Source organism: Myotis yumanensis, unplaced genomic scaffold, assembly GCF_028538775.1.
Source record: "Myotis yumanensis isolate MYYU_CA2020_CCGP unplaced genomic scaffold, mMyoYum1.0.hap1 SCAF_3, whole genome shotgun sequence".
In the NCBI taxonomy this organism is placed as follows: Eukaryota; Metazoa; Chordata; class Mammalia; order Chiroptera; family Vespertilionidae; genus Myotis; species Myotis yumanensis.
In genome coordinates, this window is record NW_027223754.1 from 180,401,401 (window position 1) to 180,418,778 (window position 17,378).

General features: G+C 38.6%; 1 protein-coding gene across 1 annotated transcript in view; it reads right to left on the reverse strand.

Annotated features, from left to right (window-relative positions):
- Positions 1-12,360, reverse strand: part of IRAG2 (inositol 1,4,5-triphosphate receptor associated 2) — an 84,927-nt gene extending 72,567 nt beyond the window's left edge. Inside the window, exons 1-7 of the mRNA XM_070410533.1 lie at positions 11,790-12,360; positions 10,707-10,796; positions 7,020-7,200; positions 6,122-6,151; positions 3,887-3,936; positions 3,718-3,796; positions 1,972-2,130 (exon numbers count right to left, since the gene is read on the reverse strand). Of these exons, the coding sequence (XP_070266634.1) occupies positions 1,972-2,130; positions 3,718-3,796; positions 3,887-3,936; positions 6,122-6,151; positions 7,020-7,200; positions 10,707-10,796; positions 11,790-12,360 (1,160 nt within the window). The remainder of the gene's footprint in view (positions 1-1,971; positions 2,131-3,717; positions 3,797-3,886; positions 3,937-6,121; positions 6,152-7,019; positions 7,201-10,706; positions 10,797-11,789) is intronic.
- Positions 12,361-17,378: the final 5,018 nt, after the last annotated feature.

Here is a 17,378-nt window from a genome sequence, read left to right on the forward strand (position 1 = left end):
GCAAGGAACCTAATCAGGAGGTTGCTGTCATGATCCAGGAGAAAGGTAATGCTGACTTGAACTACGTGGCAGATGTAGGAATGGAAAGAAGTAAATCTATTTGAGAGACATAAAGTAGGTCCATTGAACAGGCCTTGCTATTTGATTTGGAAGCGAAGGCTGAGGAAGAAAAAGGAGACAAAGATTTCTGGCTTGCAGGCAACTGGAAGGATGGGAGAGCTCTTCTGTGGCAGACATTCTCCTAAGCACTGGAGTAATCAGGGTGGGTAAGATTAAGTTCCTCCTGTTAACAAGGGGCAGTTCATATAGAAGACAAATTATACTACAACAAGACACCTGTCCAATATCAAAAATAGGCTGTGAGTGATGAAAGGAAACAGAGGCCCTTTCTGAAGGATTAGGGGGAGGAGAAAAGCGAAGGACAAAAAGCTTAATTTTGTCGACATTGGCATTCTGGCTGCTCACCTTGATTCTCTAGCCTTTCTGTCCTTCTGTGAGGAATCCAATTCCCTTCTAACACATTTCTTTACTGCTTCAGTTAACCAGAGTCCGCAGTAAAGAAACGTGTTACAACCAAAAGCCCTAACCGACACGTTCACCCAATGCATAGTTGTTTTTAAAATCAACTTTAACTTCTTATATTTCACATAAATAATAAATAAATCAAATGTGGAATGGCAAGAGCTTGAGGTAAGCATATTGTTAACGTTTATACTTTGGTTTGGAGGCTGGATTGGCTGGTCAAAAAATTACCAGGATATGTGTCCATGGTCAAAATGCTCTACCGTCTTTTCAAGTTAACTTACAACTTTCCGTTCAGAATATTAGCACCTGCATCTTAAACACAACTCAGTGAGAACCTGTTGCTTCTTTTCTGATGCTCAAGCATCTTTCTGCAACCACTTTACCAGTGTCAGACACTACCTGGTATGTCTCCTAGGTGCTTTTGGCCTTTCCAACGTAACCTAAGGTCAGGAACTTCCTTATCATCCTTCTAGGGTATAGGTACCCTGAGGGCACATTTTAAATCTAACTCATCAACAAATCTCTCATAATACTTAGCATGTGACAGCATAGAATAAAGGCGTAACAAAACCACACAACTTCTCTGGATAGGTCCACACCTGGCCCCTCGGTGTAATGGTGTTCCATAGAGAACAGGACCTTGAGTGACTTAGAGGACATCATTGCTAGAAAATAACTGACAGAAATTGCTCATGGGAATATAAAATGGTACAGGTGCTCATGGGAATATAAAATGGTACAGCTGCTCATGGGAATATAAAATGGTATAGCTGCTTTGGAGAACGGTTTGGCAGCTCCTCAAAATGCTAAGTATAGGTTACTACCCAGCAAGTGTACTCCTAGGTATAGACCCCAAAGAACTAGGAACATGTCCACACAAAAACTGGTACCCAGGTGTTCAGAGCAGCAATGTTCAGGAGAGCTGAAAGTGGAGTAACCCCAGGGTCCATCCTCTGAAAAATGAATAAACAAAATGGCATATATCCATACAATGGGTTGTTTTTCACCGAATAGAAAGGAATGAAGTACTGGTGCAGGCTACAACATGGTTGAATCTTGCAAACATATGCTAAGTGAAAGAAGCTGCTCACAAAGGACACAGATTGTATGATTCCATTTATATGAAATGACTAGAAAAGGCAAATCCATAGAGGCAGAAAATAGATTAGTGGCTGCAAGGTGCAGATGGAAGCGGGTACTGGGGATTGACTGCTATTTCATGTGGGATTTCTTTTTGGAGGAATAAGTGTTCTGGAATTAGATCTTGATGATGGTTGCACAATCTTGTGAATATACCAAAAAACCCGCACTGAATTGTACAGTTTCAATCGGTAAATTTTATGCAATGGGAATTATATCTCAATAAAAAGCATATTTTTTAAAGTAAAAGCCACCCTGAAAACTCCAGCATGCAGCACCCCACACCTGTACTCCTCAAGGGCTCACCTTTTTATCTGCAGGCGCAGTTCAGTACAGTCCTCCGATAACCGGCTGTTGGCTTCTTCCAAGGTTTCCAATGCCAACTTGAGCTGATTATTTTCCTCTTCCAGTTTCTGCTTGTTGAAATGCAGCTCTTCTACATAGGTAATCAAGTCAGACACCTCTCTGCAGAGGAAATAAGGAGTAAGAATAAATAATCTTTGATATGTCTAATTCCTTCCAATCAAAATAAGGCATATAGTTAAGCCCAAACAGGCTTAAATATTCACGCAAGATTTTCTACTTTATCATCTTCCATCCTCATTAATGGAGTTTATTTATACAATAAACATTCATTCAAGCATCTATTATAATAGCATCAAAGATTAGTCCAAAATTGTCAGGTATGCATCATCTGCCGGTTATCAAGTCAACTTGCACAGCTTTTTGTTTATTCCTTTCCACTTCACTCCCAACTTTTGTATCCGTCTACACTGGCGAGTTCCTATTTCTGCCTGTGTTATGGAAGATCCTGAAATAAATGGACACATTCCTCTCTCAGTCAAGGGATCGTGGCAGGTTTTAATAGGCCTTTAACTAGGAAACAGTTTTTGGAGTTTTACATTTGTAGCCTGTACCTCTCGACTTAATGTTCATGTTCCCTAATATTTTCTACAGCTTGTTAATGTTTGTGAGTGTCTCTCTCACCACCAACATTAGATCATAAACCCTGTGAAAAGCTTGGATTGCATATTTCATGGAGTTCCAGGTCTCCTCTTCTTCTTTGCCAACTTACCACAGGTCTTAGCAAAGACGGGGTAGATGGATTTTAAACCACCTTTTTGCATGATGAAATCTGAAGTGGCAAAGATAAACTAAGGGAGAGACAGCATCACCTCCCCCTAATATCTAAAATACACATTTAGCCAAAATGCTAAAGCTGTATCTATTAAAGAAGTGCTTTAAAAATAATCTCTCACCACATGATCTCACTCACTTGTGGAATATAAAGAACATTATAAACTGTTGAACAAAAATAGATAGAGGCAAAGAAGCATCAAACAGACTGTCAAACTTCAGCAGGAAGGTCGGGAAGGGTTGAGGGGGTAAGAGATCAACAGAAGGACTTGTATGCATGCATATAAGCACAACCAATAGACAGAAGACACTGGCGGGAGGGGGCGGGGGTGGAGGTGAGGGCAAGTGCTGGGGGATAGGGGAGACCTAGAGGAGGTCAATGGGGGGGAAAAAAGGAGACATATGTACTACTATTTGTAATACCTTAAACAATAAAAATAATAATAATTCTTCAACCAAAGAACTTGTATGCATATATGCATAACCCATGGACACAGACAACAGGGTGATAAAGGCCTGGGGCAGAGGGTGGTGATGGGCTAGAAGGGGTCAATGGGGAGAAAATGGGACATATTTAATACTTTCAACAATAAAAATTTTTAAAAAATAATGCACCAAAGAACTTAAGGTCAATGTCATACTCTACTTCAAATGGGACTTGTTTTCCATGGAAAACATATGATGTCAGTGAAGGAGAAGGGGTTCATGAGTGAGAAAATGTTAATTTATGTCTTACATAAATTAGTTCTAATACAATTCAGATAGAATCATTAATAATTAAAAATAAATGATGGCAACACTACCACACACACAAAAAGGGCTAAGTGACTTCATCATAAGTAAAATATATAAATCTATAAAATAAATAATAAAACTTGGGGCACTTGAGAAAGCATTACAGCTAAGAATGCTTACAAGATTCCTCTAGACACGTCTCCGCCCAAAGCCTCGCAGTTCCCTGATGCAGACTCTGTTATATTTCTGATCATCTTAACTGAAACACATACAAGAGAGAATAATGAAAAACCCACTTCTTCAAACCACAAGAAAGTGGCAGAACAATAGCAAGAAAACCCATACATACTTGCTCTCCCTGATTTTATGTTGTCCTGGTCAAGGGCAGAATCATCCATGCTGATGCCTGGTCCACTATTCACTCCTTCACTGTGGGCAAAAACAACAACAAAAAACAAACAAACAACAACAACAACAACAACAAAAACCAATGAGCTAGGATTCTTTGCCAGATCAGAGCTTAGCTAACTTTTCAGATGTACTCTGTATTTTCCTATTCAGGTGTTTGTTTCTGGAGTTTAAAAACTCTATTCATTCAGCAACTCAATGGAGCCCGATATGGTGCTTAGATAGGGTAATAGAAAAGAAATGTAAGGCATTCATTCCTTTCACCTTCCAGAACCTTTTAATTTAACATGAAAAAGAAAATGAGAAAGTTCACAAAAAAAGAGAAAAGTTAAAACCATCATGGAAAAGATAATAATTTTGGGATATATTCTTTTCAACTTCTTCCTATGCATATTTTTACAAATATGGGATTATACTGCAAATATGGATTAATTGCCTATTATTTGAAATACATACATATATGTGAATATTTCTCTTGTCAAATATTGATCTAATCATAACTCTGAGTGACTATTTAAGATTCTAGTGTATGGAAGTATTATAATTTATTTGTCCAACTCTCTGTTTTTAAATAGTTAGGTTGCTTATATTTATCACTATCATAAACAGCATTCTACACATATATTAGAGTACATGATTGGTTATTGTTCTTAAATTTACATTACTAGATTGAACATATCACATATTTTTAAGGGTTTATATGCATTCCTAAATTGCTCATTAAAAAACCAACCTGTATGAGGGTGGGCTTAATTCTCCACCTGCTCTGACAACATGGGAGAGAGTGATTCTTTTACAGCTTTGCTAAACCAATTGGCAAATGTGGTACATTGTCTTTATTTGCATTTCTTTGATTACTAATAAGATCAGGTATCTTATATAATAAAAGACAAAAAGGGTAATTGACTGTACCTTTGCTACACTTCCCATTGGCTAATCAGGGCAATATGCAAATTAACCGCCAACAAAGATGGCAGCTGGCAGCCACAGAGCTGGAGTGAGCAGGAGGCTTGCTTGCTCCAGTGATGGAGGAAGCCAAGGTTCCCCGCCTGCCATGGCCTGGCTCTGAGCTCCAAAAGCAACAAAGTTTCAATTATAGAAGCTAAACAAACCCCACATACCTGCTTTCAGCAGGCTGTGGCCACAGAGCTGGAGCGAGCAAGAGCCCAGCTCTTAGCTCCAGTGATGGCAACAAAGTTTCAATTATAGAAGCTAAACAAACCCCAGATACCTGCTTTCAGCAGGCCGTGGCCTCAGAGCTGGAGTGAGCAGGAGCCCAGCTCTCAGCTCCAGTGACGGCAACAAAGTTTCAATTATAGAAGGCAAATAAATTCCAGAATAGAAAAAAAGAAAAGGCTGGGAGCTTCAGTCGCCAGCCAGCCTGAAAACAGCCCTCAGTCCCTCATCCAGACTGGCCAGGCACCCCAGTGGGGATCCCCACCCTAAAGGGGGTGTGGCCAGCCTGAAAACACCCATCAGCCCCTCACCCAGGCTGGCCAGGCACCCCAGCAGGACCCCCACCCTGATCCGGAACATCCTTCAGGGCAAAACAGCCAGCCCTTACCCGTGCACCAGGCCTCTATCCTATATAGTAAAAGGGTAATATGCAAACCAACCCTAACAGCAGAAAGACTGGGAATGACTGGTCACTATGACACACATGGACCACTAGGGGGCAGATGCTCAATGCGGGAGCTGCCCCCTGGTGATCAGTGCGCTCCCACATGGGGGAGCTCTGCTCAGCCACAAGCCAGGCTGATGGCTGCCAGTACAGTGGTGGTGGTGGGAGCCTCTCCTGCCTCCTCAGCAGTGCTAAGGATGTCCGACTACTGCTTAGATCTGCTCCCCGCTGGCAAGTAGACATTCCCCAAGGGCTGCCAGGCTGCTAGAGGGATGCCTGATTGTCAGATTAGGCCCAATCCCCCAGGGAGCAGGCCTAAGCCAGCAGGTGGTCATTCCCTGAGGGGTCCCAGACTGCGAGAGGGCATAGGCCGGGCTGAGGGACCCCCCCCAGTGCACAAATTTTTGTGCACCAGGCCTCTAGTATTTATATATTTATCTTGCTTTCATGATTAACTCATGTATGTCAAACACCACTTTGGTAGTCTTCTTTTTTTTAAATATAGTTTATTGATTTTTTACAGAGAGGAGGGGAGAGGGATAGAGAGTTAGAAACATTGATGAGAGAGAAACATCAATCAGTTGCCTCCTGCACATTCTCTACTGGGGATGTGCCTGCAATCAAGGTACATGTCCTTGACTGGAATCGAACCTGGGACCCTTCAGTCCACAGGCTGATGCTCTATCCACTGAGCCACACTGGTTAGGGCTGGTAGACTTTTCTTAAGTCATCGATACATCTTAACCCTGTGTAGAATCTAGCAAGTTTTACCACTCTCTGGGCTTGACGTTTTCTTTAAGCAAATCCCTAGCACCTATCAGCTGATAGCTAGAGATTGGTGACTGAGTAAAAGCCACAGGAATTTCCTGTGAAAGAAGGTGACTCTTCAGTATCCACCAGGGGCACCTGAGATCATGGTGTCATTCTTCTTCATAATTTTTTTCTATCCCACTATATATTTCCTTTTTCCTTTAGCTTCCCTATATCCAAGGCTTCTAAATTACACTCACTGCCTAAACATTCCCACTGACCTCAAAAGGGTGTTCACTCTGAGTGTAAGTACATTTGGAGATTTGGTGGTCAGTATCAGTAATTTGCTTGACCCCTATGCCAGCTCAATTCTTTTTGAGAACACAGTATGTGCTGCCCCCTAATCACAAAAAATAAATGTTATCAGAAATAACATAGTAGGTTCTCAAAGTGTGCCCATCATCAGCATCACCAGGAAACACATTAGAAATGCAAATTATCAGGCTTCCCCCCAGATCTACTGAATCTTGGCAGGGATGGTGCGGGGGCATTGACCAGCAATCAGGTACAATATTGTGATTGCAATGCATGCTCAAGTGTGAGAAGCACCAGATCACAATATTTCCATCCACAAAGAAACCAGTGATTAGCATTAAGTGTAATCAGTTGTTAAAACAACCTGAAAATGCTTCCTGCTGATGACCATTTGATTCTACAGCAAGCCATCCATTCTTTCATGATGGCGTGGAAGGTTTCCAGATCCACATGCAGGTCTCTCCTGTCAGGATCAAGCATGTTCCATAGCTCCTCAAAGCCACCGTCTTTAGAATCTTGACTAGTTATTTGTCTGAGGTAATCTATTATTTTGACAATTCTTACTGAGCCTTAGGAAGAGAAAAGGAAAATTAGTTTTGAAAGATGGGTTAAGAGCATTTTTTATAAGTGAGGTGCTTAACTCTCCCAGGTACCTTGGATCCTGTGAACATGCCTTTGACAGTGATGGCAAACCTATGACATGCGTGTTAGAGGTGACACGCGAACTCATTTTTTTGGTTGATTTTTCTTTGTTAAATGGCATTTAAATATATAAAATAAATATCAAAAATATAAATCTTTGTTTTACTATGGTTGCAAATATCAAAAAATTTCTATATGTGACACGGCACCAGAGTTAAGTTCGGGTTTTTCAAAATGCTGACACGCTGAGCTCAAAAGGTTCGCCATTTCTTTGTTACTAATGTTGTGGCCTCACCCAATAACAAAGAAACAGAATTTCTGGAGGATGAGGCCCAGAAATCAGGATTTTAAAAATATTCCCAAGTGATTCTAATGTGCAGCCAAGGTTGAGAACCACTGCTCTAGATGTACCAGCTGAGTGGATTAGGGAAAATTACTTACTAGTAGTCTCTTTGAGCCTCAGTTTCCTTATCTATGAGATGGGAATGATACGTACCATACAGTTTTTGTAAAGTTTAAATTTGGATGATATATGTAATCAATAATCAGCTGTGAGAGGTGATCAAAATGCAATTTAGTTTTGTCTCTCATTCTTTCCCCATAAAGCATTCAGTGAAGAAAGTTTTTCCTCTGTCCCACATGAAATTTAATCTTAAGTAACTACTCTGATTTTGGGGGGAGCAGAGAGGCATCAGGGTAGGGAGGTCATTCTTAGATAGTTGGTCCCACTATCATATTCAGACATTAAAATCATCCAGACTTTTATTGACACACCAATCTTCTTTAAGCATAAGACATCTCTTTTACTCCTAACTAAGGCCTGCCTTAGGCTATCTACCTTGGGGGAGGCTGTGGGGGGGCGGGGGGGCGGGGAGGGAGGATAAGTAGAAGGTTGACAAGGTGGAGACATCTTCTATATATATATGTTATGCAACATATTAAGAAAAAAAATGACCCCAAAAATCTTAAACCATTTTCAGCAATCATATTATGGTGGTGGTGTGAAGAGACTCTAGGCAAGCATGTCAAACTCTCGGCCCATGGGCCACATGCCTCACTTATTTGGCCCGGGTTAGCCTTTGAGTTTGACATGCTTACAGAGTGTCCCTTTTCATCCTGCCTCCTGATGTTTACACCCTGTGTTGTCTCCTCCCCTTGAATGTGGGCATGACCTGTGAGTTTCTTCTAACCAGTAGAACATGGCAAAGGGGATGGTATATATGTGTATGTGATCACATGATTAAGTTACATAAAATTGCAGTGTCTTGCTGGAGCCACTCCCTTACTGGCTTTGAAGAAGCAAACTGCTAGTTACGGGCTTTCCTAGGTTGAGCGGCCCAACTGGCAGGAAACTAAGGGAGGCTAAAGCCCTCAGTTCTATAACCACAAGGAACTAAACCAAAAGCAGGTCATTCTCCATGGAGCCACAGATGAGATGGATGCCCTGGCAAATACCTTCATTGTAGCCTTGTGAGTCCCTTAGCAGTTAAGCTGTGCCCAGACCCTGGATCCACAGAAGTCGTGAGGTAATAAATGTGTGCTGTTCTAAGTCACTAGGTCTGTAGTACGTTAGCAACAGAAAAGTAATATAAGTAGTTTGGGTTTTGTTATTCTGAAACTATTGGGTTTGTATTGTAGAATAAAGCTAATAAGCATTTTTATAGGTGTAATTGAGAACTAGAATTTTTCTGGGTAAGAAGGAGATACAGTTAAAGAAGAGATAAATAAAACCCCTTCCAATTTTGCATTGGAAGAAAGGTGATAAATGCAATGTATTTTTTAAAAAGTTTATTTCCCTTTCATTGCTTAGAAAGTTGAGCATTTTAAGTTTTTATTTATTGATTTATTTTGGAGAGATAGAGGAAGAGAGTTGGAGAGAGAGAGAAACATTGATTTGTTGTAACACTTATTTATGCATTCATTGGTTAATTCATGTATGTACCCTGCCTGGGGATTGAACCTTCAACCTTGGGGTATCAGAGTGATGCTCTAACTATCTGAGCTACCTGGCAGAGCTCACTGTATTTTATCTTCAAAAAAATTAAGTACTTGTTAGGTCTCACTACTGAAAAGGCCCAAAACAACAAACATCCCTTTTTACCAGGCTGTTATCTCTGTATATTATTTCTCCTGAAAAGAAGCCATGGAACCTCGAAGAAATAGCTGATTCCAAAGTTGTACAAAATGAGCCTAGAGGTTTTTATACTGGGGAAAACACTAATCAAGTAACCAAAGTTAAAAATCCTGATACACTGTACTGAGAAGAACACATTACTCTGTGATGTCTGTGAAAATGTCTAACCTGAATAATCAAGAAATATCAGACCTTCTACAGAGTAAGTGGCCCATACTCTGAAAATTTCAAGGTCATAAAAAACAAGGTATTTGAGTAACTGTTCCACATGTAAGGAGACTAAAGATATGGGACAACTAAATACAAGAAGTGATTCTGAACTGGATCCTGAACCAGGAAACAACGGCTATCGGGTACATTATTGGGATAATTGACAACATTTGAATATAGAATTTTGAATTAGATTATGGTATTGTATCAATGTTAGATATCCTGATTTTGATAACTGTTCTGCCATCATACAAGCAAATGTCCTTGTTTATAGGAAATACACCCTGATGTACTTAGGTATCTATAATAATAAAAGTGTAATATGCTAATTAGATAGGACGAAGCTGGGGCTGTGAGGGAAGCCCGGGTCCCAGGTGCCAGAGGGAAGTGGTGCTGGCAGTCGGGGTAAGCAAGGCCTACTCTTGCACGAATTTTGTGCACCAGGCCTCTAAAATACACACACACACACACACACACACACACACACACACACTGAGTGGCCAGATTATTATGTCCACCTGACATATATTCCAAATAAAACAAAACCACATTGAGAGAGGAAATGATTGAAGGTTATAAAACAAATCACTAACAATGGTCATTTAGGGGAATAGGATTACTATGGTTTTCTCCTTCCTTTTTGCTTATTTATATACTATTAAATTTACTACAATGAGTATGAATCATTCATGTACTAAAAATTACTTTCGGAAATTTTTAAAAAGCAGAAGTGAAAATCTAAAATTAAAAAATTTGAGCTAAATGTGTATGTGGTTTTATACATTATGAAGTATGTATTTCTTCTGTGGCAACACCTATGACATGTCAGTAGTTCTATCAATAACTGGAGTTTGTAAACCAGTTGATAAGCTCAATAAAATCATTCAAACAAAAAAACACAAAGAAATTATAAAGACATAACCAATACCTAAATAGCCATCCTTATTCTCAAATTAGGTTGCATCCACCACGTGTGTGGAGACAGGTCCACAGAGCACCACAGGTAAACCATTTCCCCTTCTCTCACAATAGAAAGCACAAGGACTTGATGAAAACCACAAACATTTCAGCAGGTAATTTTCAACTTACCTCTGCAGTTTGTGTCACATGCATGAAAAACGCTTGTGAAGAACTCTTCACAGGTCCTGTTAATGCCATCATCCGTGTCTAGTTTCCATCCTATTAGACGAAAAGTTTGTAAATTTCAAACATGCTTTTCTGTGCTACAATGATTAACTAGTTTGTTTTAATTTTAACAAAGGAAACATTTAAATAAACAGCAACATACAGTACTGGTTACTTAAATAGGCCAGGCAAAGAAAGTGGACTTGAAAGATCTATTATTCATTTTTTCTTTTAATTTATGTTTTATAAAAGTAGGGGGGGAAAAGAGAGATGAAAGGAGAGGGAAATGAGCTTTCTTTTTCTTTTTTTTCTTTGCTTCTTTATTTTTTGCCTTGTAATATTAAAAGTACTCTGAAAACGCAAGTAGTATGACAAATAGAAAAGTAGAGGGGAAAAAGAAACTTAGCTATACAGAACATGTGTCATTTTACACTGCTTTTTCACTGTTTTGTTTTCCGGTGCCTTTCATATAATGGACTCTGTAAGCAATCCCCTAAGCAGAATTCCAGAAATTTCTATTGAAATTGGCCTGCAAACTTTACATTCTCCTCTGGCCTGACTTGCTGGCTCTACTGGGAATGCACACTTTCTTTTTACACGTTTTATTCTCACAAAATAACTAACTAAATAAATACATTAATGAGTTACTTTTTAAAATGCTAAAATGCTAGTTTTCAGCAAGGGACCTGGGAACTATATGAATTTTAACTTCCCTGGATCTATGTATTGCCATCATGACATTCTCATTTGCCCTAGAGAAAGTTTGTTTTCAGGTCAGTAGAGAAATACCAACAATTATGATTATAAATGCAATCCAGAATTTCTCTGAGGTTTTACTTGAAATCATAGAAAATACATTTTACATATAAAATGTCCTTTTATGACAGAAAAAAAAATAAATAGGGAAAGATGGATGTTTCTATCCAAGCTTTAATAATGTGAATTGGTTGTGTGTGTATGTGTGTGTGTGTGTGTGTTTAGTTCAGGAATCCTGAAAGTGATATGTTTATTGCTTTATTGAAAGAACATTAAAAGATGAATATTTACCATCTTCATTCAGAGACCAATTTTTCCCCACTGAATCCTGAGGAGTAAAAATTTCAGAGCTTTGATCAGAGGTGGAATCAAAGTCAAGTCTTAAGATACTAAAATGATTTTCTTTCCCATAGTTATCCAAATCCTTGTTAGAGAAGGACTCCCACTTTCTGGTCTGTGAAACCAACAATACGTAATTCTGGGAGCTCTGTGATCTCAGCCTTGAGATGTTTTCAGAACTTTTGGAGATGGGGTAGGTTGCATTCTCAGGGGAGCTGAGCTGAGAGACGGACGGGGTTCTCGGAGACCCTGTTTGGGGAGATGAGATGAGCGCATCATCTTTTTCAGGAGCTGAGAAGTGATTGTTGGTTGTAGGAATGTGAGCAGCAGCCATTTTCTTCAGTATCCCTTCAAAATCTTCCCTGGTGTTAGCCTGTGGACTATCAAAACTGCTGGATTGGTACTTGATAATCTGTTGACTCTGATTGGAAGGCTCTTCCCTCTTTTGGATGGCTTTGATTTTCCTACAGATGCTTTCCACTGGGTTATGCCGCCTCTCAGTTCCCTTCCTCTCAGAGGCCATCGCTGACGTCCTCGCGTTCTGCAGCTGAAATGGCTGAAGTGCAGGCAGAAGTAGACATGTGTCTTAAAGTCAACATTGTCCTAAGTACAGTTTAGCAATAGGCTATTTAATCTTAAGTCAGCTTTGGAGGGATCAAGATATCTTTAACCAACGGTTCTTAAACAATTGCTTTAAACAACTTTCCAAGGGTTTAACTTTGGCACTCAAATTTCTAGAGAATATTAACAGTTAACATATATAAAATACTTATCACATGCCAGGCATGGTACTAAGTTCTTTATCAATGTCAACTCATTTCATCCTCAAAACAGCTCCATGAGGTAAGCCTTACTATCATCTCCATTCTCAGGCAAAAAGAGAAAAAGGGAGACACCCACAGAGTCACCCAGTTAGTACCAGAGCCCAGATCTGAACCCAGGGGTTCCTTCAGAAGCTGACTCCTAACCATATTGCTTTCTACTTATAATTATTGTCCAAATAAGATGATAATGGCGAAGATGCTAACAGCTCCCATTTGAGTACCTGTTCTGGTTCTCATCTACTGAGAACTTACTACATATGCCCTATGTCAGGCATTTTATAGGTGCTATGTCTAAACTTTACACAAAGCCTGTCAGATATATGAAAATATCCTCTTTTAACAGATAATATAACTAAGGCTCTACAAGATAAAGTAACTTGATAATGGTCACATCTTTGATATTTGAGCCAAAGGGTGTCTGACTCTAGCATAATTTTATTTAACAGCAGGACATATGATCTTAAACAAATGACTGCTCAAAATCCAGAATCACAGATACAGAGAACGCATTGGTGGTTGCCAGAGGAGAGAGGGCGTAGGGGCCAAAATGGGTGAAGGGAATTAAGAAGTTCAGACTTTGAGTTATAAAATAAATAAGTGATGGGAATGTAATGTACAGCATAGGGAAAATAGTTAATGTTATTGTGTAGACTTTGTAAGGTGACAGATGCAACCAGACATATTGTGAAGAGCTTTGCAATGTAAACAAATGGCAAATCACTATGTTGCACACTTGAAACTAATTCATGTTGTATGTCAATTATACCTTAATAAGATAAGAACTTATGAGACAGTACTTAAGGAATTTGAAAATAAGTCCAAAATTTTGTCTAAACTGATAAAACCTAAGTTACTCTAGGCAAAGAGTTACAATAGTTTGAATAGTTGCAATGAGTTTGAAAGTTATGATTTTTTAGGACCTTAACAAAAATTTCTACTCAGAAATTTAGGGAAAAAATCCCTAATTGAAAATGAACAAAAGCTATAGGATTTTTAAAAGAACTATAATTGGAGAAGGTACTTGGACTGGGAAGAAGAAGGCATTCAAAGTCCTCTTAATATGCTTTTGTTTTACTTCAACATGATGGCCATCAGTTCCAGCCAATAAAATTTCCACCAACAGAATTCTTTACTATTTAATAATCACTTTGAACCTTTTTGTTATCACTTGACAATACCCTTCTTTCTATGTATTCCAATGTTATCTTTCAGTGCCGAGTCTAAAATACCTTCCTCTATTCAAATCCTAGAAGCAGTATCTCATTGGACTCAACTCTTTCTGCTCTGTCCGCGTATGTATATTGTCATTTAATTGAATTTTGTCTTCTATTTTTGGATTGCTTCAAATGTGTATACATGTTGTTTTCTCAAAAACATTTTTAATGTTTGCATTCAAAAGTGATGATTCTTTCTAGATACTCAATGCAATATTGGCATAATTGATAACCCTCAATTCTATATCATGCAACTACCAGGCTGGTGGACTTGTCCCCCAGCTGTAGTGAGTGTTGACTCTCCACTAAGCAGAATTTCCCCTGGACATCCAGGAGCTGCTCATTGCTCAACAGGCAGGTGGGAAGTGAAGTAGTGGCAACAATAGAAGAGAATCCACCTGTGAATACAACATTTTCCAAACATATGGCTGACTATGGTGGTGACATAACAGAAGCCACCTGACTTTCCCTGTCCAGTGAAGAGCCCTATAAAAGACTGGTTAAGTGTCTGTCCTGTTCTAAATGTGGTGCCAGAGAACTGAAGCACAGGTTGGGCATAGAGATAACAGAAGCCTTGGAATCAGAACCTCAGAATCCTAGATCCTGTCTACCCTCTTTGTTGAACATTAATGTGATGTTCAAGTCACAATGAAAGACCTTGCTTTATGAGCCTTTGTGACTGATCAGAAGGATCTCTTGCCCTTTGAGAGGAACCTAGAGAGTATTATGCTAAAGGAAATAAGCCAATCAGAGAAAGGCACGTATCACATGATCTCACTTATATGTGGAATCTAATGACCAAAATAGATCCAGAAACCAAGAAGCATGGAACAGACTGACAAATCTCAGAGGGAAGGGGTGGGGAACAGGAAGAGATTAACCAAAAACTTATAGGCTCGTGTATATATAACCATGTATATATACATGCACAGACAATATTGCAGTGAAGCCTAGGGTGGGAGTAGGGTGGAGAGAGTAAATGGGAGAAGGAAGGGAAGGGGACATCTGTAATACTCTCAACAATAAAGATAATTTTAAAAAAACGTTCCTAGCATTTAAGACACACATTTCTATTTGATTTTCCAAGGCATTTTTTCTCCTATTATCTGTTTTCTGAATTTCCATAACTCACCTAAGTGAACCTGCTCCACAGTTTAACTAAACCTTATGAAGAGTACACTTAAGACACGAACTCTTCATGAGCTAACAGAACTTGACAAGATTCACTTGTTTTGCTTTTTCTAATATAGAGCAGAACATTTGTGGGACTTTAATAAGTACAATGTGATGATAAAGATTTCAAAATTTGTGCTACGTTCTCCATATATGGCCTGGAAACATCTCCTGTCTGTCCTGTCCAAACCTCTTTTTTAGTTTTAGTTTTAGTTTTAGTTTTAGTTTTAGATTAGCTGCAATCAGCCTAGCACTTAAAAATACAAGTCTACCTTGATTTGTGCAATAACTATCTTTGAAAAAATACGAACTGGAAATTAAACACTGAAACTTAATTGTACCAGCAGAATCAGTTGCTTGGAGTCTCTCTTTTAAAGGAATTTCCTCCTGATTTATCCATGTTAGTTGATTGAACAGTTACTATATAGAGATGGTACACTTGTAGAAACCCCAATGGCAAGGATTCTTGTTTTTAAGTTCTTGAATCTTAGTGGACTCCATATCATTCATCCCTCTAGGCATTCAACCAATACTTATTTAGCATCTAAAGAGTGCAAAACCCTATGCAGATACTGGAGATACAATGGTGAGCAAATGCTCTCCTAAAACTTGCATTCTCTGGGAGATGCAGATATGAGCAAGAAAGTCAGCAGGATCACCAGATTAAATCCAGGGTGCCCAATAAAATTTGAATTTCAAATAAACAATGGTTATCCTTTTATCAGACATATGTCACAAACGTTGCATAGGAAAAACTTATATGGAAAAATTTGTTGTTCATCTGAAATTAGAATTTCACTGTGTATCTTTATATATATTTTGTTATCTAAATCTAGCAATCCTAAAACCCCCAGATAAATAATTACACACTGGAAAAGAAAGGTGCCAGGGACTATGAGAACATATAATAGGGGGTTATTCTAGTTTGGCAGTGAAGACAAAAAAATTGGGGGGCATCTATTATGTGTCATGCACTGTGCTATACAGATTGTTTGCTAAATCCATGGTTATAAACAGAAAATTAAAAAGTAGAGCCATAAATCTCATCTGGATTCCAGTCAGCTAAATGTAATATAAAATAATGTTAGAGATTATCCAAACCAATTATTTCACCTACTTAATATTATTTCTCCTACTGATCGAACTATGCCTCATCCTAATTTCTACAATCTGAGTCTTGTTGTTATTATTATTGCCTGAATTGCCTTGTTATTGTAGTAAAAGCTCTTGAATCAATAATTTCCAACCACCGCCTTGATATAAAACTATAATGCAATACTAAAAGCCGCAAAGCAATAATTAAAAGTCTCTGGTGCATGGCAGTGTAAAACAAGTGTGATTGTTTCTTATCTAAAGTTAGGCTACTCATTGCATATCCAATTTCCAACTGTGATGTAACTGCAGCGTTCAGCATTAACCTCTAAGAATTTTGCACTCTTTGAAACTTACAGAAATAGTCAATAGGTTAGAATAAATTCACCATGTGTATACAGTATAGACAGTATTTCATATTCTTTTAGGAATTTACAGACAAACCTAAGATCATTGTGTTTTTCAATATCCATATCCTTCAATCACTAAGAAAACAGCTGAATTTCTTTGCAAAGAAAGACATATGATATAGACAAAGATAGAAAAAATAGAATCCTTGAAAAAGTCAGCAGATTCAAAAAGATCTTTAGAAAGCATGAATCTAACTCGGACTAAGAAAAAAAGTTATGCTAACAATGTTATCATCTTTCTTTTCCAGCCATTTACAATGCTCTCCCTTTACTAATAGTTGTTTCTTAAACATTGAACTGACAAACTTTAAATTAGATAGTTTATTTTAGCAATCATTCAATACTTAATTATGAAATCCAGGCAAAACTTTCACCTAAATGAATTCCACTTGGTAGTTTAATTAAGGCAAACCCTTAATCAATGTATGTAAAAAATTAAATATATATCTGGGCACAGGCATACCTTGGAGATATTGTGGGTTCAGTTCCATGCCACCACAACAAAGTAAGTCATAATCTTTTTGCTGGTGGTGGGTTTTGCCTTTAATTTGTAAAAAACACAACATTCTTGAAGTGCAATGAGGCAAAGCATAAGAAAACCAGGTATGCCTGTATATGTACATAGGGAACCAAGGGATTCCTTGCCAAAAGAGCCCGTTGCTAGCAATTAAGTGCCAGCAAACTCTTCATCAAGACATAAGAAGGAACATCTGTTCACTGAGATGTTCCCAAGAAACTTATCTTTAGCTAACCCAGAGGGGGAGCAGAGCATGGCTTTCTACTTAGCCAGTAAGTTTTACATTTGCCAAAGTACACCCTCTTCAGTCT